The sequence below is a fragment of the Drosophila takahashii genome, chromosome X (genome assembly GCF_030179915.1).
Source record: "Drosophila takahashii strain IR98-3 E-12201 chromosome X, DtakHiC1v2, whole genome shotgun sequence".
NCBI classification, from domain to species: domain Eukaryota; kingdom Metazoa; phylum Arthropoda; class Insecta; order Diptera; family Drosophilidae; genus Drosophila; species Drosophila takahashii.
The window spans coordinates 1529855-1550808 of record NC_091683.1 but is presented as its reverse complement, the minus strand read 5'-3'; the positions used below and the strand labels follow the sequence as shown (position 1 = coordinate 1550808).

General features: G+C 38.6%; 2 protein-coding genes across 2 annotated transcripts; one reads left to right on the top strand and one right to left on the bottom strand.

Annotated features, from left to right (window-relative positions):
* The first annotated feature begins 2045 nt into the window (after nt 1-2045).
* frma (fra mauro) lies at nt 2046-4137 on the top strand. Its single transcript, XM_017143076.3, has 2 exons — nt 2046-2266; nt 2329-4137. The coding sequence occupies exons 1-2, from the start codon at nt 2046-2048 to the stop codon at nt 3947-3949; spliced, it is 1842 nt and encodes a 613-aa protein (XP_016998565.2). The 3' UTR covers nt 3950-4137.
* A 243-nt stretch (nt 4138-4380) lies between these two features.
* SPR (Sex peptide receptor) lies at nt 4381-15075 on the bottom strand. Its single transcript, XM_017143183.3, has 5 exons — nt 14968-15075; nt 14412-14900; nt 12235-12365; nt 9289-9350; nt 4381-6748 (listed from the first exon to the last, which is right to left on the bottom strand). Exons 2-5 carry the CDS (start codon nt 14782-14784, stop codon nt 6025-6027), a joined length of 1290 nt encoding a protein of 429 aa, XP_016998672.1. The 5' UTR covers nt 14785-14900; nt 14968-15075; the 3' UTR covers nt 4381-6024.
* Between the last annotated feature and the right edge of the window lie 5879 nt (nt 15076-20954).

Genomic DNA, 20954 nt, shown 5'->3' with positions numbered 1-20954 from the left:
TTTCTTCTACATTTTGATAGGTATTAATAATCACAACCAAAGTGCATTTACACATTTTGGTACTTTTTCACCATCATTATTCTACATTCATTTAGTTAGGTAAACGGTGTATTTATGCCAGCTTTATTTTTGCGGAACTCAATAGTTTAGACAAATGATTTACATCCACAGGATATGCACAGTCTCTCACAAAACTAATCAACGGATTACGGCTGCTTTTTGCGGGCGTGCATAAATTATATTGAAAATTAATTAGCATTGGCTGAAGGGCTTAATTGCCTTTGATTATACGCATCCATCGATACTTGGGCATTACAGCGAGCTTACGCACATACGAGCTTATCGAGGAGAGATATATGGGATGGGGTTAAGGGGATATGGCTCAGATACAGATACAGATACAGGGCGGATATGTGAAGAAGGCATAATGGAGGGGACTTAGACAGACAGACATAAGCCACACGCAGCATTAAATCGGCATTAGGTCAGGCCTTCTGGACCTTGTATGTTTTTGCCCAAAATTGGATTGAACTAAACTTGTTTTTCCTTTTCTCTCTGTTTCGCTCGCCATCACCAGACACATCGAGTAGTAGTCTTCTACTGAGGAGAGGATGATGGGGCACGGACTGGGGCACAACATGCCACATTGTCGCTTTAACTTTTATTTATTTTCTTAGACGCATTTTGAAAAGCCAATAAGCAGCTTTCTGATTGATTATCTGCTGCCCGCTCATTGTCTCTGTGTTGATTTTACACACTCACGTACAGTGGGTCCTTGCTATAATGTTCTTATTATACGTTTGGAGATGGATAACAGTAATGAAAATAATGTGAAAACAATTTTTTTTAATCTCCAATTAAATTTGTAAATAGAGGGTAGTTCTAGACATCCTCACAAACTTACCTACTGATTTTACTCCACAACACTTTAGAACTAGTTGGGAATTATAAGTACCCACTAAGGGTATCATGTTTATAATAAACATAATCGATGTCTTGCCCAATTTTAAATTTCATAAATATTAAATTTACATTAGTTTAAGATTAATTTAACATTATTAGCATTCAAAGTTAAAAAATAAAGAAAAATCCAATTATATTGGTTGTATCGCTTAACCGTGGACTACTGTGTCTATATGCCTTTCTGAGACTGGGTCGTCGTCGTGTGTGATGTGATGTTGTGTGTTGAAGGCGTCAATCAATTTTGAGTAAAATAAATGAGGCTTGTGCGGCATTTTGCGTGGCCAACACTTTAGGGCCCCAAAAAGGCTTAAAATTGTAAATTCCTCCCAGACACACAAAGTACCCACCCGTTCCGCCTGTTATAAATAGCTGCTATCTCATCTGAAAACTTGAGTAGGGACACAGGTTCTTTAATTCAGCTTTTAGATTCCTCTGTCCTACGACGACCGTCCACAGTCTTTCGAAGAAATGGACAGCAAATTCCGAAAGTCTCATGACTTTGATAAAAAAAACGTTTAAACATAAAAACAAATAAAATATAAATGAAAAAGTGTCGCCACCCTATTTGCTGTGATCCTCATCGCACTTGACCCACACAGAATAAAATTTGATATGAAATAGGTTTAATTCTGTGATTTATGTCAAATTTAATACGATATTTTAGTATTTTTTAATAAATAATGTTAAATAAGATAAACATAATCTTTATTCAAATCAAAATAATATGAATATTTTTATCTTTATCTGATCTTTTGTTAATTTTTTTTTCGTGCACTTTTGTGTTTCCATAAAAGTTTATATGCAAAGAGTGTTTCTGCGATAAACATTTCCAAATCATATAAAATACAAATAAATATTTAAAACTATGAATTCTTTAATTATTAAATATTTGCTAGGTATTTCATTTCGGTGTGTTTTACTTACCTAATAAGAATGAATGAGTGTGTCTGAATCGGTACTTTTTTCCGGGGATTCCACAATCGTCTGATGAGCATATTGCCTTCGATGCGCGGAGATAACCCCTGAACTACTTTCAAGTGAGCTGTATTTAGTGTATTTAGTTTAGTGTAACGCCTCCAGTCATGCATTTCGAACTGCATCGATCGTTGGCCATTTTCCTCGGCTTTTTTTTAAATAAAAGTTTGGTAAAGTCAGATCCGCAGCAGTTAGATCCCTGTACAAATTTCTATAAAGCCGCCTGCGGCAACTGGTCGACAATTCATGCCGGCGATCCGTATCAAAACTATCTGGATCAGTTGGACTACAATTATCACGAGAAGCTTGCTGCGTTGCTGGAAATTGAGTAAGTAAATTATTTAAATCATTTTATAAAATAAATAATAATTGAATAAAAATAAAATCCAGAAAAAAAGACGAGGATGAACCTGGATTTCAGCAGCTGCTCAGAGACTATTACACCTCCTGTCGGCAACCCTTGACCAAGGATATGGCTCTGAGGACCCTCGAAAGGCTGATATATATACCCATTCTCGGCTATGAGGAGCTGATTGTGGGCCTGATTGCCGCCTTTCGTTATCAGCCTCTGGTGGAAATCAAGAGCTCTTCCGATATGTTCCTTTTTTGGATGCTGCTAATAACCCGCGAAGACGAATGGAATGCCAACGAGACGAATAGGGAGCTTATGAGTCGCCAGGATTTCGATCTTCTGTGGGAGGACATGCCAAAAATGAGACATATTCAGTTGAATAAGGAATCGATTTGGACCGAAGTGAGTGGCCTGGAAAGGCAAATGCAAAGTTATTGGGATACGAATGATAAGAACGATGTCCAGGCTCCCCCAACGTTTTGGATGCTGCCCTGGCCGCAAGAACCCTACTACGCTTCTGTCATATATCTGGCTAATTTGCTGGCCCACACTTCTCACCGCGTATTGCTTATCTACATTTATCTGAGATTGAAGATGATCCAGGGACCGAGGACTACTGACTCCTCCTGGCTCATAATGCAACGCGTGGAGTGTGCCGAGCAGTGCAGACAGTTTCTCACCCATCCGGCCGTCTGGTTGATCGAAAGGAATCACCCCAGACTGAAGGAGGAATCTGTGCTGCAGGGAATTTTCAATGAACTCAAGCAGCGCTTTGGACAGAAACTTCGAGCGAATAGAAATAATTTCTCACGGCAAACACAGCAGTTTTTACTCTCTAAGCTGGAACGAATGACACTCCGTTTGAGTGTGCTGCCGCGAAAGTGTTCAAATGAGACTTTAGAGCGACGCATCAATCGGCACTACCGAGATGTTCGTCTAAATTCCTCGGATTATTTTGGCAATCTCTGGACGGGCTTGAAACACTCGAGTGTGCAGAAGAGGCGCGTGAATAGATTGTTATTGGTAACCCATCTTCCCTCGAAACACAGTTTGCTCCCCGTTATAGCGCATCAGTTTGGCACCTATGCCTCGCCCTTCTATATAGTCAATCACAATATGCTTATCGTACCTTTGTCCCTCCTAGGACCTCCACTCTATATACCCGATCAGAAGCAAATACTCACGTATAGTTCTCTTGGATTCATCCTGGGTCACGAGCTAACCCATGGTTTCGATCCGGAGGCGGTGATCTTCAACTCGCGTGGAACGATCAGCTCTACGATGAGTAGGCAACTCAAGAGGAATCCGAGATTCCAGCAGGAGTTGAGCTGCCTGAATCAAAAGTTCGGCGGCAACAAAAGAGACGAGAAGTTCGCCGACTTGAATGGCCTGGAATTGGCCTATTCAGCGTATTTTGACACCGCCCAAACAGATGGGCAAAGGGATCGCAATGGCAGTGGATCGATCGCCCAAAGGCAGCAGTTCTTTCTCAACTTTGCCCAGTTCTTCTGCTCCTCATCGGATCTTGGGGAGGACAGCAGGGAGCATGGCAGCGATAGACAAAGGGTCAATGACGCGGTTCTCAATTTCGAGCCTTTCCTAGAGGCTTTCGGCTGTCCCTCGTCGCATAATCCAAAAAAACAATGTCGCTTGTTTTAATGTCATTTCATTAAATTAAATAAATAAATATTACTACTTCACTGTTAGAGAAAGAAGTATGTCCCAAGATTTTATATTTAAATTAAATAATTCATAAGTTAATCATTTTCATTGTGAAAATATGAAATTTAATAATTTTAAACTTTGATTTTAATATGGATTTTTGATTTGTAAACTATCTAATATTTTCCACCTTCATTCAAATGTTTTCAAATTTAATCATGCCATTTAATATTTTTTATATACTAAGTTTCTTTATTTAATTTAAATATGAAATACAAAAATATTCCAAATAAAATACACAAGTATTTATCCACAAATAAAAGTAACATTTTTTTTGGTTCTCAATTAATCTGGAAGTCCCCGAAATATACTTACTGAAGTTTAATCGCAATAATCTAAAATGTAGTCCAAAGCAAAACGCAATCTGGTGACATTTAATTAATATATTTATAGATTATTGGATGCACCGTCGTCATATATGTATGTACAAAATCATAATCATAATCGTTATCGTAATCGTAATCAGATGAAGCAGAAACCGAAGCTGTCGTCACCAAAAATACATATATAAATATTTAACACATCCCATTCAGACAGACAACTTTCAGATATAGTTAGGCTACACAGTTTACAGAGTTGTGTTTGCTGAGTTAGTGCAGTTATTGGGTTTAGTTATAGTTGGCTCATTCACTTGTACACTTAAATTACGCTTAAATTTAGAAACTACACTGTAACTGTAAATCAGTTGTACACATATCAACATTATTTTGTTCTTTACACTAGAAAAAAAATATTACAACATCAAATTGAAATTCGTTACGACTGATTTCTTATATGCTATGTTCATTTCATTTAAATCGGTAAACTCTGGGGCTCAAAAGGTTTACGAATTTAAACGAGTTTCCAACCCTAAAACCTAGCTACTCTTAAGAACTTTGATTAGGTTACAAAAATATTTTACAAATGCTCAGAAATAATAATTTTTACCTTAGTAACGAACATTAATTATCATCATTGCTAATTATTTGAATTCAATCATTCGGTTTTGTTTTATGTATTCCGGTAGTTGTAACTCTTTAGTTTCCTGTAAGTATTTTTCTTATATCTAGTATTATGTCATAGTATTATTTTATTGTTGTGAATTTTCGCGTTCCCCCCCACTTTATTTTGTCAGCTATCACTTCCTTAAAGACTTATTATATTCTGCAGAACGCCTTACGTTTACTATGAATATGAGACAACAACGCACATTAAAAAACACACAGATTTCAAGTGGACCAACTTGTGTCTTATTGGGGAACTAGAACAGACATTTAGTATTCGGTATATGGGTATTATGCAGGCAATTTAGCAATTAATCAAATCTCACTTTTCACTAAAAGATCTCTTTTTATTGAAAAGTGAAAATCGCTTAATGGCAAGAGATTAAACATTTCCTTATCTGGATTATAATCTTTCTCTGATGTTGGTATATTTTTAGTATTTTTATCTGAAAATGTCCTGTGTATTTTTAGCTCCTGAAACCTTACTCTTACTCAGCTCTATTTTTGAATGTATGGGGGGCTAATGGTGTTTCTTACGTTTTTTTTTTTCTTTGATTTATGCTACCCTTTGCAATTGCAATGAAATTAAGACTGTAGACTGTTAACCGAAACTTATGAAACATTTCAAATATGGGAGCCGATAATTGGGGTTTCTGATACGTGCACCCAATCACTTTCGAACTTCCGAATCAATAAGAGCTTGCAAATTATCGATATATTTGAATCGATATTTTAAATTATCATAAACTGTTTGAAAAATATCGATAAATATCAAAATATTGATATTTTTTCAAGCTCTACAATCTAGACATTCCGCTCCTCGCTGATGATGTCCATGGTGCTGACCCTTCTCTGCTGATGGGTCGGCTGTGGATGCGTCTGCAGGTGATGCGTCGTTACCAGATGCTGGTGCTGCTGCGTGGGCTCCCCACCACCACCGATAATTGTGGTTGTGGTGGTGGTTCTAGTAGTGCTGGCACCTCTACGGTGGTCGCTGCTGCCCCGCCGCGGCACCAACATCACCAATTACTAGAGGACCGTCTCGTTGGTGCAGGTGCGTGCTCCATTGACGATCGAGTACTTGGTGGAGGTGTCCTTCTTGGTCATTAGCCTGCCCAAGAATATCTCCTTGAAGGTCTCCCTAAACTGACGCGACATCCCACAGTAAATACCGAAATTAATCGGATAGCTGAAGACCAGAAAGAAGTTCGTGAGCATGATGCAGATGTTGGCAAGGCCGTAGTCCAAGAACTCGATGATCAGCGAGCTGACGATATGCATTACGGTGACGACGGCAATGGGAATTTCGGCCAGGAGGAAGACCGAAACCACCACGATTAGCATCAGAGTGGTGCAGTTGGTCTCCCTTAGCTTCTTGCACTCCTTCTTCCGATTCTCGCGGAACAGAAGCTTTCGTCGCTCCTGCGCCTGCCGCATCGCTGCGAAGAGCAGGATGTTTAGCGTCACTAGGATGATGCAGGGCAGAAGGTGGACGAACAGCACCCGAAACAGATAGTAGCTGGTATAGTACAGATTCACGCCGATATACTCGTGCACCCACATCGCCGTCTCCAAGTGGCACACCTGAGTCATGCTCCCATTCCACTCGATTTCCAGGGGCATGTAGGTGCGATCGAAGAAACGGGGCAACTGATGGAGGATGGCCAGCAGGGCTATGTAGGCCGTGCACCGTCGCACACGCGGCATCGTGCACCACGTGCGGGCCATGGGGGCGTGGCACACGTAGATGTATCTGGGGAGCAGGGATAAAAGAAAGATTAAAATAGTAGTATTTTTTATTGGTATTTTTTTTAAGTAATTGTACAAATTTTTCGGTTTTGTGTGATGTTTTTTGGCGGAAAGCTAGGAATATTTTTTGTTATTTGTAGTATTTTTTAAATATATATAAATTAGGAAAAATAGGAATTTTCTTTGGATGCACTTTCTGGTATATAAAAGAAAGTTTTTTTTTTGCCTTAACCTACAAAAAAAATTGTCGATTTACGTTTTATTTATAAAATTTTTCAAGTAGGAATTGGAACAACCAATTGGAGTACACCACTTATAGCTGCTATTAAACAGTAATGGACTTTATCTGATGCGGTTTATTTCCCGGCCTGTCAGGCAGGTGTGTGCTTTTTATTTATTTTTATCTAAAGAAGCCTTGCTGTCAAGGCATTAAGATCAGCTAACGAGAGCGGGCGTCTTAAACGCATTTGCCTAATATAATTTTATGGCAACGTCGACGGAAGATAAACCAATTTCCCCAGGTGCGAATTTACGAAGGCAATGTAGTGACAACGAATTGGCCAAATCCTAATTTGAGTCACCTCCTCCGCCGACGACCCCGTGAAAAAGCAAAAGCAAAATCAAAAGACATCTGAAAAGCTAATCAAGTTGGCGCTTTGTAATTTCATAATTTGAGTAATTTGTCAGAGGGGTGGGGTTGTCCTGTCCTGCCAAAGAATGAATTCGCTTCCTGTGAAGAATGAAAGCCACCCACTCCATAAATAATTTTGCAATCCGAAAATCGAACAGACTTTGATGCTGGCGACTTGATGGTTGGGGTTGGGTGGGGACGCCACCATCCTTCAGATGGTGTTGGTCTAATTTATGCGCATAATTATGGCCACTCGAAAATGGTTTTCAATCAATCTTTCATTGAACCTTTGTCAAGCGGGGATTTCATTAAATTTCGCAGCAAGGTTTCCCTCACTAACATAAGCGCAGAACTCCAAGGGCGTTTAGTCCTAAATGGAATTGATATTAATACATAAATAAAATGTATTCTCTTCCCCTTTTTTTTTATGTAATTTTAACCATTTAGTTACTTTGTCCTAAGACAGAATGACCCTTTAAATAAGGAAAAAACCTTGTGAAAACAACCCTCAAATAAAATTAACAGCCACAATAAATCAATCAAGTAGAACATGTCTGAAACAGGCCTCAACGAGATATTATGTTTGGGAATTTGCCACCGATAGACATGTTACGCAAAACAAAAAGATTTTAAATAAAATAACAAGACAAGGCAAATTCCGTTCATCCTTTTTTTTCTTTTGGGGATTACCCCATGAGTGGCAGTCCTGATTTTTATCCTAATACCTTATACCCTTGCCAAAATCTCTGAATTTTAAAGCTTTCTTTGAAAAACTTTATGATTTGCCTGTTTGATATTTGTTTTTTATTTATTATTACTATTTTAGCCACATTTTAATGTGCAAAATCAAAGTTAAAATAATTATTTAAAGGAACTTTCAGCTCACAATTTATTACTAATTTCACTATTTTATTAGTGATTTTGACCTATAAACTGTTTTGTGTGCAGTTCCACTCTCATCTATCCGCTCAAGCTCCTTTCAAAAGAATGCCAATGGGCCTCGTACTTTATATGGGCAAAACAAAAAAAATAGCGGCAACCTACATACAGCATACATTTTTGCTATATGAAATTTTTATGAAGAGTGTCACTCACTCACTCAGTTCGCACTTTCCCACATTACCCCGTCCATTAGCAAGGGCCATAAAAACACTTGAAATACAATAAGTTGACAACAGGCGCAGCAGCAACAGCAACAACAACAACAATAATAGCAATAAACGCTGAATGCTGAATGTTTTTATCGTGCTATTTCTCCTCGGGCAATTTTCAACGCATTTTAGAGAGACTCTTCTACCGGTTCCTCTTCCTCTTCAGCCTCCTCCTTCATCTTTTTTCCATATATATAAATATTATTTAGCTATTTGGTGGTGCATAAACCAACCACCAGTCCACAACCGCGGCTTTGACTACTTGAAAACGACCCAAAGTCGTACAATGGCCCAAATATTTATGACTATTTTTTTGTCGGTCCTCTTCAGCAACCACTCCACTTTGCAAATTTATTTGCAAAACTGTAAAATTTATGGATCCCACACATGAGAGTTAATAGAACAAAACGCCATCCTCATAATTTTGTGGACTCTTGAAATATTCCATGAATCTAGGGTGAAATTTATTGTTCAAGTTTCGGTTTAAAGACCAGTGCAATGTGGTTAGAGAAGGGAATCGATTGATTGTCACTCGCATTACTCATACGCAACGCTGACTTCGCCAAGGTAAGGCAATTTGTTTGCTTTTTTTCGCCCTCAAGGCTTTGACATTTTACTTTTACCCACACAAAAACTGATTTATGGCAGCCATTGACAAGTCAACGAGAGTCAGTCATCCACTGTTTCAGTTACATCTCAACTGGGTAGACAGACCTGCTAAGGGCGGTGGTCTCACTTTTATTGCCCTAATTGCACACTTACCTTTGCACGGCGAGGGCCAGAGTTAGCCAAACGGAGATGGTGTGGCACATCGCTGGCATAATCTGTAAGCAAAAATATGGGAATGTAAGTAGGAGTTTGCAGTGCGGATTAGTATCGCTGTTAAAGTTTTCTGGCTTGTAGCATATTTTTGGGAGGCGAAAAGTTAATAGAGGCCGATTTCTCAATGTCCGGTTAGGTTCGTAGTCTCCTGTCTGTCAGCAAAAGTTAACTTGAGGTTAAATTAAGGTTTAAAAGTAAGGTTAGGGCTATTGTCTGTTGTTAAATAAAGCTAAAAAACATTTTCTCGATGTCAGGTTAGGTTTGTTGTCTGCTGTCTGCCGGCAAAAGTTAACTGGAGGTTAAAGTAAGCTAAAAAACTATTTTGTTTTCCCAATGACCGGTTAGGCTAAGTTAAAAAACAATAAATTTCTTGAATAATTTATTCATTTGATTTAATCCCAACTCTACAAGTTAGAGACCTGTGTTTACTGCTGCAGTCACATCGATTAACAATTTAAATTTCCATATTAAGAGCCACATACCAATGGGAATTGGGACAAGACAAGAACACGTATAGAACACGATATGTGAGTAAATCACCATTTGGCCCAAAGTCATTCCTTAGCCTGTCTGCGAAATCGGATTTGTGGCACTCAACTGCATTAGCCAGCGGTAAGCAGTAAGAAGTAAGAAGTCTGGAATGCGACATCTGAAATTCTGGTAACTGGCAAATGGCAAACGGCAAAATGGCCTCCACCTGTACAGGTGTCTGCTCCATTTATGGTCCATTATGAGTGTGGCTCTGCGGCAGACAGGCGCTCCATGAGCTCTCGCTTCTGTTGGTCTGACATCGGACTTAGCCATATAATGCACAATCTGTGGCCTAATCCGGTTTATGTGTCTGACTGGGCTGCAATTACACTGACATGGCCAGATAAACTCGCCTGGATATTTTACAATGAAACGGTTGCCCTCCCTCTGCCTCCTTTTTACATTAACATGGTCATTATGCGCACCATTCGGTGGCAGTAGAAGGGGAATGGGGAGGAACGTGCTGCCGGAGCACAAACATTCTGGGGAAATGAAACGGAATCTTCAACTTTGACGCTGCAATGGCCGCCTGGTGGTTATTACCGAAATGAGGAGTGCCGCCGCCTCGCAGGATGTGAGTTGAATTTTATGGCAGTCATACGCAGAGATAGTCTCGCTTTGCCTTTGCCTTTGCCCTCCCTGCCAAGCAGCCCAGTCAATCTCTTCAGCAATCCTTGCTTCCTCCCCGTCCCTTGGAATCCATCTAGACATCCAGCACAGCATGGAATTTAGCTGGTACAAATCCCCGGAGAGTCCACTAACAGCACGTAGCTACAATGAGCCAGCACAGTGGGGCAAAGGTCGTTAAAAAATATTTTTGTTTAAAGTGCGTAAGTGGGAATTATTCTATCGAAATTTCGATATTAGCGCCTTAAAAAATTGCAGCTTATACTTGCTACTTTTTCGATATTTTTTGTTAAAACTTAAAATTGTTAAAAATTTTATAACGATTTCATTTTATTATTTTATCGATATTTCGATTTTATTGTATCGATATTTCGATTTTAGTGTTACTTTTGCGATATCTCAAGTAGTAATTATTTTGTTTAAACTTTAATTTTGCAATAACTAAAAAAAAAATAAAATTTCTTTAAAAAAAAATTGTTGAAATTTGATTAATTGATTTCATTTTTAAAAAGTGCCTAAGATGTTGAGTTTTCGTCCATTACATAGGAGAAAACATAATTTAACATTTGCATATTGGTACAACCTTCTAAGAGTAAAACCTCTGAGAACTATTTTGCCTATCTTATATTAAAATGCTAAACCAATTCTTTTAAATGAACCACTATGCCTTCTGGCTTTGTTAGGGACTGGGGGCTTATGCTTATAACCAAGGAGTAGGGGGTGGGCATTTTATCAGCTTGACACTACTCCATTGAAGTGAGTAAACAGTTTTGCTTTGCCAACCCCTAAAGCACCGATCCCCTGAACCCCATTCCGCCGCGCCCTTCGAGTGCCATAAATTGAAAATGTTGATTAATCAAGGCAAACGTGCAAAGGCAAAGGGCAGCAGGAAAAGCAAGGAAAGCTTGGAGTTTGCATGGTATTGGTGGAAAAACGCTCTCTCGAATGAATAAGTGTTGTGAATGGCTGAATGAATGGGTGGATGTGGATGTGAATGTGAATGTTGATGGGTGGGAATGGGGATTCCCCCGGCTCGAGGGGCAGCAGGTGGCAAATGGCAAGTGGCACTAGCAGCGTTTTTCATTTTTTCATTATGCTGACAGAAATGACACACACAAAAGGGAGAATCACGGCAGGCAGGGGAAATGTAACGTGGCAGCAAATGCGATAACGATAACGATAACGCGACGGGATCCAAAACAAAGCGTCGTTCATCAGCGAGAGACAATGGAGTAAGAGTGGCAATGAGTCCGGGAAAGGGAAGGGAACAGAACAGAACAGAAGACAAAATGTTCCAGCCGAGCATTTTATTTAGGTCAATGAGCGTCGTCGCATCTTCCCCGAAAATGGTGGAGGCATGGAAATCGAGGGGTATAAACGTTGCCAGAAGCCAACGCAAACAGTTTCTTGCTTTTCCCGCAAGTTTGACCAGCCTTGGCAATTAGTTTGTGGCAAGAAAATACATGGGAGAAGAAGATACACTGGCAAAGGCATACTGAACATGTTGAATTGGACATATGGCGCCCAACGTGGGGCTTCACCAATAAATGAGATAATTGCATATCTCTTACCTTTAAACCGTTGAAAAAATCATTTCTTTCTATTGTATAAATTTTAAAAACATAACCAGTTTAAAAACGCCTTAAAAATAAATTCAGAAAACCTTACAAATTTCTCAAAGTGCAAAATCTGGTGGCCGGTAGATATTTTACGTCTTTGTTGACTTACCTCATTGAAAATGCTGTAGGCCAGACACATGGATACCGGATGCAGGGGCTTATAATGATTGCCGAATGTGTACATATACCAGAGGCCCGGTGCCGGAAATATAACAGTCAGCATATCGCATATAGCCATTCCTAGGGGGCGAGAACGAGAGGGGGAAAGTGGAAATTATAAATTGGAAATTATGGTAATGCTTATGCAAAGCAATTGATGATTTTTAATGTAAATTGATTGTGCGATTGGACAGAAATTCGGATGTGAGCATGGAAATGTTGATGGCCCGTCTGTCTGTACCAATTTTTGGTCGCATTTGTAATCTGATTTTAGAGCTTATAATCGATTCGCTGATCAATTATTCACGCTTTCCTAAGCCAAACAGGGTAAATTGGGTGTGTTGATTCTGTCAAAGTTCAGGTTTCATTTGTGAACAAACAATTGACAACTCCAAATAACAAATTGTGTTGTCGGATTTTCAATTAATTAATATGAGCGATTTATTTAAATAAGCGATTTATTTACCTATCGAAAACACTACGTATACTAGTGAATAAGTAATAATTCAATTTGGTAAGGAAATAAATAAATAACTGATCCTACTGATGATATGTATTACACTTGCAACTTGCAAAATAAATCAAATAATCAATCTCAGTGACATTTGAACCGAGCGAATGCTCTTAACTGACTGACTCATCGGAATGACAGACTTCTGTGGCTATCCTGCACCCTTGCCTAGTTACAGAGAGAACAAATGATCAATTTGATGACTTGCCAGTCGTCATTTGGAATGTAGAATATCGAATTGATACTTGAGTTTTTAAACAAATAGATTTAAGTTAAATAATTGTAGGCAGAAAAGGTTTTATCCATAATATTATGAAATTACTGCTTACATAATATGTAAAATTAAAAATAATATTATTTTGATCTCAGTTTCAGTTACAGAATTAACTCAAATTGTGACACTTATTGCGCAAATTTTGCTACAGTGCTGTATCCACACTTTGCTTGTGTATTTGAAGTCATTTCTGTTGTGGTTGCTGCCGTTGCTGCAGGGCCTGAGTTCATTTCACGTTTGGTCCGCTGTCATGTGAACCGAATGCGATTAGCCTTGGCCTGCTCCTGACACCCGGGGGGTGGTGGGCGGTCCAGAATGGTCCAGGCGGCGGTCAAAGGGTGACCAACCCCAACTCATCGACAGCAACGGCGCACAAGAGGAATACTTTAAAATTTTAATATGTACTGAACTGTACTAACCCGAAGATTTTCCACAGATTGATATACTTAGATTACATCATAATATATAAATTATTTTTAGTTTCTAAGTATTTTCTAGATTTTTACTTTTAATTTTGTGTTCATCCAAACCAATAATCTTAATTTCCTCGGCTTTTGCTTGGAATCTTTTTTATAATCTTTCAAGAAAAGTTATGCAGCCAGTTTGGTCTTTCCCATCGACAGACTTCGAAACCATTAGCATTACACACGCTATTAGAATATCTCAGCATTACGCGATGTATCCTTTGGGACGGGGTAAGAGGGTGTTTTTTTTAAGGAGCACGCACATTGTCAGCTTTTTGAAATCTCACAAAAGTTCTGCCTGATTTAACATTGGGGCACATTAAGCGCCAAAAGGGCGACATGGAATTACAAGAAAGGCAGCTAACTTTGGCAAGCCGAACTTTATATACCCTGGCGGCTAAATTTTATTTCATTTATGTAAATAAAAAGTTGTATTATTAAAGTTATAAAGCTTATCTATCTAGTTAGTGAAGAAACGGACAGACGAACAAACGGACAACAAAACGGACAAGTAAACGGACATGGTTATATAGTGATACTGATCGATAATATATTTACTTTATAGGGTCGAAAATTTCCCCTTCACTGCGTTTCAAACTTCTAACTGAAATTACAATACCCTCTGCAAGACTACAAGGCTACAATAAATAATAATCATTGAAGGCGGCGGCGTCTGAATGGGGAAAATCGAAATGGGCCCAATGAGTGGTGTGCGGCGCGGGGTTTTAACTTTAAATTATTTAACAAAATTGCTATAGATGTTTACATAAAAGCGAGAATATAAAAGACCATTTTCAGAGGTTCGTTCATACCAATAAAAATTTTAACTAATAGATATCTGTTTCATTCCAGTGAACAGCTCATTATACTCTACTCACCCATCAGTACAAAGTTGGTGGGCGTGGCCATGCTCTTTTTGCTCAGGACGAGGACGATCAGGGAGTTCGAGATGATGGTGGTGATCAGCAGGAAGGGCATGAAGTAGCCGTAGAGCGGAATGGCGTAGTCCAAAGGGGAATCGCAGGTGAGGTTCCAGTAGCTGATATTGTTGTCCTCCGTGCGACAAGGACCGTCCATTTGCTGAAAGTTGGCGTAGTCCAGACTGGCGTTACCGTAGTCGGGAAGCTCCAACTGCTGGGAGTCGTTCACCGGCAGGTGGCGCTGTTGCCCCACCAGTTCCATTTCCATTTCGGGGATGGCCGATGGGGCGAGACGGTACTGGTACAGTACGTCCGTGTAATTGTTCTCCATTGCGAGTGATATATTCCTATGGAAATCGCCTGCCTATTCCATAATTATCCCCATTTTTGAGGACTAATATGGTGTTAATGTTTGGTTATCCGAGTTGTGTACATAAATGAAATTATCTGCGAATGAAAAGAAAATTATCTTTAAATATGAAGAAAATTATCTTTAAATTCTTAATTAAATTACATTTAAAATTATAGATTCTACTCGAATTCCGCGCTAAGCGATTTATATATCACCCCTTGCGAGACTGAAGCTCCACTGACTGCTGATCTACAGAAAACGCAGCCCTTTAAAACACGTTCTCACTCAAAAAGGTAGATAATGCAGAAAGATAATCAGCTAAATTATGAGAGAGACTCGAAAAAGCACTGGCTCATAAAAGCATGAAATGCAAAGTACTTCTAATGTTTAAGCAAATCAAACACATTTGCATTCACTTATCTTATTTGTTCGTGTGCTGCAAACCAAGTACTACTAGTGGTTGTATTTACTTTTGATTACTTTGTAGTCATCTCGAGTTTAGACTTTGTGTAAGTAAGACTCCGCTATAAAAATTAGCTATAATCAAAATCAAACAAATACACACCACATCACGAGGCTAAAAAAGCGTGATAAAAAATTTAAATATTTAAATAATTTTTAAATATTTTAAATGCTTCACATTTCCTGAGCCAATTGATTTCCCTACAGTATTTATACAGATTGGGTGAGCTTCGTCACTACGCACGTTTTCTTGCTATCAAAAAATGAAAAATGCCTCTGCGTTGGAAATATTACCAACAAAAAGGGCAAACTTGATCAAAGATTTAAAGGTAAACGGCATGCCAAAATGTTTGTTTGCCAGCCGTCATGAATATTTAAATCGGCTTTGATTCTTTTATAAGCGGTCTAAAAGCGTTCCTTGTTTGACTTGTGCTGCCGCCTGGGGATATGCAATGGTATTTTTATTTTGATTGGCTGTTGTATCATTGAAAAATCCATTTATTTAATAAAAAGGGGTTAAAGATAAGGTACAGGTATTTAAAGCGCTACAGATAAGGCTTTAAAAATCGTAGTAACTTTTCTAATCACTAAAATCATGTTTAAAGTAATTGAAATCATTTTTTAAATAGCCTGCAAACTTTTTCTACTTTATTTATGATCACGGAAGCTAGTAAACTCATAACAGAGCATTCCGCATGCTTATGTCATGTTTATACTGTTTTTTAATGGTTTTATTTTTCGCATTGTCAATCCAAGAACTTTCTTAATATTTTCGACTTGCCGTTTGCTATTTTCCACTTCTTCTTTTTCGTTATGGCTACATTGACCCACATAATCGCAAGACGGAGAAGAATGGGCTCGAGGTCAGGGGTCAGGAATTGTCGCCCAAGAAGAATATTGAATGTGGAGGATAGACAACCGAAAAACTCATTTGTTCAGAATGTTCTACATGCCTAATGCGATTTAAGTGGGCCATTTAAAGATGGAAAGCAAAAGGAAAACAGACGGCAGTGGAAAAAGGGGAAAGTTAAAGAGAATTTCTTCCATAATACAGAATAAAAATAGTTTATTTGCATATTTATTTCCCACATCAGCTTAAAAATAAACCATTGAATGAATTAAACAACACAATTGTGGTAATTAAATTCCATTAAATGCGATATTAATCATTAAAGTAAACATTTCTGAGCAAAACAACCTAATAAGGATTTACAAATTTAATTTATATACCGTGGCTTCATCTGCAATTTATTTATTTTAGATTAAACTGTAATAAATCAATAATGCGAACACAATTGTGTGGATTATTAAATTAGTTCCGGCTATTTTAACGCGGATTGCTGGGCATTAAAAAATATCGGGAAAATGCGGAAGAGCGGAAAACAGCCAAACAGAATAATCAACTTCCCATTGATTGTGTTGGCTGCCAATCAGCGAAAAATCAAATGTCGTGGGAGCATGCAAAATGCAATCAAGACCAAGTTGAAAACGAAACGGAAATAGCGGGAAAATCCCGCGGAAAATCCCAAGGAAAATCCATCAGTTACAGCCGCGCGAAACCGCAGTGGAAATAGCTCAAATCCCGGGCCATCTCCACTCGTTAACCCACTGGCACGCAGAGTCATTTTAATTAGCCCTTGAAAAGCTCCGCCCACTCCAAGTCGAAGAAAAATCCCGGCGGGAAATTCCAATCCACTCCTTAGTCACTTTCTATTTTTTTCTCGCAGCTTTAGTTTTCTGCACGGAGAAAAATGGCTAAAGATTACATTACATTTTTTTATTTTAAAACTGCTTGCACTGCTTGCATTTTATTATTTATTATTTGCTTATAACTTTTAAACACATGGTCCGATTTTAAATTTTTCTTCTACATTTTGATAGGTATTAGAAAACCCAACCAAATGGCCTTTACACCTTTACAAAATCTATACATGTGCCAACAGTGGAGTGAGTCCCAAATAAAAGTCACAGAAGTTTGCAAATGGTCGCCGTTTAATTAACTTAGGTGTTGCATATCGATTTCCTGTTGGCTCTCACTAATTAAGCTCTCGCCTTGGCTTTCCGTTTAAAACACACTCTGATCTATTTTCCATCTTGTTTACACCCAGCCACCCACTTTTCCGGCCGCCTTTTCACATAGGCATTAGCCGCCATCTTTCATCCATTACAACACAACGTGAGCGAGAAGAGGCTAGAAGACGAATATGAAAAACTTTAACTAGGACATCGCAGATGCGAATCTTAGTCACAAACAACACGTGCACACTTTAGAGTGCACTGAGAGAAAATAGCAGAGCACAAGGTAAGAAAACTATTTGTTATTTGAAATAAATTAACAATAATTGATATTAAACATATTCATAATTTTCACCACACCCAATTATTTTTTAGTACCATTTAAACAAGCTTTACTTTTAACTATTTTTACATCGATTTTCTCCGTGTACTCACGTAGTCTCAGATGCATGGTCTCTCACTTATGCATAGTCAAGTCATCATCATAAAGCGATTAGTGGAACTAAAACTGTCATTAAAATGCCTAGGCCACCTCCTTTGCCTCTCCTTCTTATTTTACTTTCCTTTCCTCTTTTTCGTCATGAAAGAGTATTTCACCAAATGAATTTCCAATACCTAGTGTAGTTTTCCGGCCACAAAGAATTAAATAGTGTCAGTTGAAAGCAAAAATTGGAATGCAAGCAGTGCAAGCAGTCGATTTACTACTTGCATAACTTCTTCTTCCTCACCACTTTTCAGCTTAGTAAAGGGTATCTGATAGTCGATAGTTTTCATGAATTAATCAAGTTTTAGAAACAAAGTTTTAGGGATTAGTTCTCTTTTATAATGTGTTCGAATTGCGAGGTCAAAGGAAGCACTGCATTGATGTTTGTGTCATTTGCGCACCATGTTCCACAGCCTAGTTACGCCCACTTTTCCTGTGCACCGCCCTCCTTTACAAGACTCTGGCTCTTTACGGGGCCAACAGCAATGGCACCGAAAAAAATCGATCAAAAAGTACGATGTCGTCGGAAAATCGGCACGGTAGAGGAGTATGGAGGTTCGTTCGCTTTTGGTAGATTAACTTAATTGTACTTTTTAGCTTGGCAAAAAAAAAAAACAAAAGTACCCCCCAAAGGCCTAAATGACTGAAAAGTGGGGGCGTTAGAAAATTGGGCATGGTCGCTGCCCCAGGGCAAGATGAATGAACGAATGGAAAAAAAAAATGGGAGAACGGGGGCGCTTGTGCAGTTCGTTGAATGCCTCAAGTAATTTCCCATTTAGACGACTCTTTTGGCATTTTTGTCTCTTGCCCCCCGTCTCTTATTTTATAATGTTGTTTTTCTTGGCCTATTCCTTTCTTCGCATGTATTTAATTTTTTGTCCCATTTTGAAATGCAAAGAATAAATTTTAAAGACAGTAGTTGAATAGAAAAAATGCATATAAATAAATAAAAATTAAAAAAATAGTGACGATCGCACCTCAACAAAGAGAAGCTCTCAAATCAACTTTAATACATAAGTATATATTTTGTACCATGGTGGATCTATGATTTAATTCTGGGGGGTGTTTTTTTTTTAGAAAAAATATTGTTGTTGCATACTTTTTGAATACCAAATTTTCCTTAATATTTCAATGGAATTAATATTTGTCTTTAAAAAAAGACTCTTTGTTGTTTTTCACTGAAAATTAAATTTTATTTTACGTTTACCACCAACTTGTGGACATAATCAATTGTAATCGTTTAGGGATAAGAACTTCTGCTTTCCTTAAATTTCCCTACTCTCTCAGCTTTCTTCGGGCAAACAAAATGAGATAAAGCACCGGCATTAGGCTGAGCTGAGCGGCAAAAAAGAAACTTCTCAGACATGTTGAATTAGTATTTCACATACGTTTTCCTCTTGTCCGTCGTCCGTCGCACTTTCCACCGATTGTCCGATGGCTTTCACGGCAGCAAACGCTTAAAGCGTTTAGAGTTTTCCCGCCTAATCGCCAAAGCGAAACTTTTTCGATTTGGGAATTAAAATAAAAAGGCATCCAGCAATAATAGCTGGATGGTAGCCCCTGGCTAAGGAGGATTTTCTCCTGTCCGCCTCCTTCAAAATTTCGAAAACTTTTCCCGGCCACACTGCACGTATCGCTGGGGCTTTCCCGCTACTTTCGACTTTAATGGGGAAAAGCCATAACGTATCCCCTTCCGCCGCCTAGATAAGTGATAAACCGCCGCACACACAAATTGGCAGCACCTTGCGTGTCTTGGGCACATAAAAAGGATTAGACGTCTGCCTTCCCACCCAAAACACAAAGAGAAAATCTCAATCTGAATAGGGAATTCCGCTTTATTGTGAAAAGAGGAGCTTGGCGGGCGAAGGATCCATATCCGCACACTTTACAGCAACATTTCCCATTTTCCCGCCGCGAAAAGCTTCTTAGCTTCCCTGAGAGAATGCGAAATATTTGGGAGACTAACCAGCATTAACTGATTTATTTCTCAGAGGCACTTTAAAGGTTTTAAAACCCGGTATGGCAACCATTTTCTGTATGAAAAGAATGTCTACGGACTAGTATTTTTTGTAGTATTTTTTCATTAAGCCAAACCAAATCGAAATATTTGAGAGACCAACCGGCACCAACTGATTTATTTTTCAGAGGCAACCTCTAAAAAACTTAATATGGCGATTTCTTTTATGAAAAGGAGGTCTGCGGACTAGTAATTTTTTTTAATATATTTTCTAGTATATTTATAAAATTTTTGTAATATTAAACCAAGTTTTTCTCCTACAAAATAGTATCCAATTGCGTGATATATTTAGTAATATGTATAATAACATTTATCAAAACTCAGCCACCACTGCGGATGAGCAACTGTTAATCAGCTTGTGCGCCACATCGCTCATCCGCAATGTTGCCCTGCGGGATAAACACTGCCGCAGTAGCAGCAGTTTTCACCTTCTGTTGCTGCAGTTGTCGGAATGAAAAAAAAAGGAATCATTTAAATAGAATTGTATTATTCAAGCACCTGCTGCAGCCGGTGGTTAGACTCCTCCTTCATTTTATTGCCAATTCAATTTGAATAGCACAAGCTTAGCCGTAAAATGGCAGCCATTCCATGCCGGAAATGATGTTGGTTTATACTATATACACAAACGAAAAATGTAAAAAAAATACAACTCCTGGAGCGGTTCAAAAACCCCTGGATTTATATATATATTTAAATATATATCGTGGAATGCAGTTCGTTATTTCAAATGGCACGCATTTACATCGCAAAACCGGCACAAAGCCGGAGCACTAAGCACTTACCCGTACCCTACACTTTACCTAAGTTTAGCTTACCTTTGGCCCCTAGCTTTACTTTACGCTTTACGTTGGCAACTGCAAAATATGCAAATGTCCGCCCGAAAACGCGGTGGAGGAGCCACCAAAATGGAGAGCAATGGCATAGAGGTGTCAAATAAGAGAAAATAAGTAGACGATTGTGACAAAATTGATTGCTTCTTGAAGGTATCTTACGATATCTCACGATATACGATATATCGCAAAGCATGCCTGCGGTCACACGCATATTTGGCATTGGGCACACGTCAAAAAGTTCCTTCAATGCTTAAATCGATTAATTTATTTTTTTAGGAAAAAGTTTTCCAATGTTTTTCTGAATTATCACTAAACTGTTTTTTTTTTTACAACGCTA

Excerpts from the sequence above, each read along its gene's own strand:
- SPR (XM_017143183.3), bottom strand. The coding sequence starts at position 14,784 with ATGGAGAACAATTACACGGACGTACTGTACCAGTACCGTCTCGCCCCA. Across the intron at positions 12,366-14,411 it reads CACCAACTTTGTACTGATGG|GAATGGCTATATGCGATATG; the intron begins GTGAGTAGAGTA and ends CTCGCCCCCTAG. Across the intron at positions 6,749-9,288 it reads CTGGCCCTCGCCGTGCAAAG|ATACATCTACGTGTGCCACG; the intron begins GTAAGTGTGCAA and ends CCTGCTCCCCAG.
- frma (XM_017143076.3), top strand. The coding sequence starts at position 2,046 with ATGCATTTCGAACTGCATCGATCGTTGGCCATTTTCCTCGGCTTTTTT. Across the intron at positions 2,267-2,328 it reads GCTGCGTTGCTGGAAATTGA|AAAAAAAGACGAGGATGAAC; the intron begins GTAAGTAAATTA and ends AATAAAATCCAG.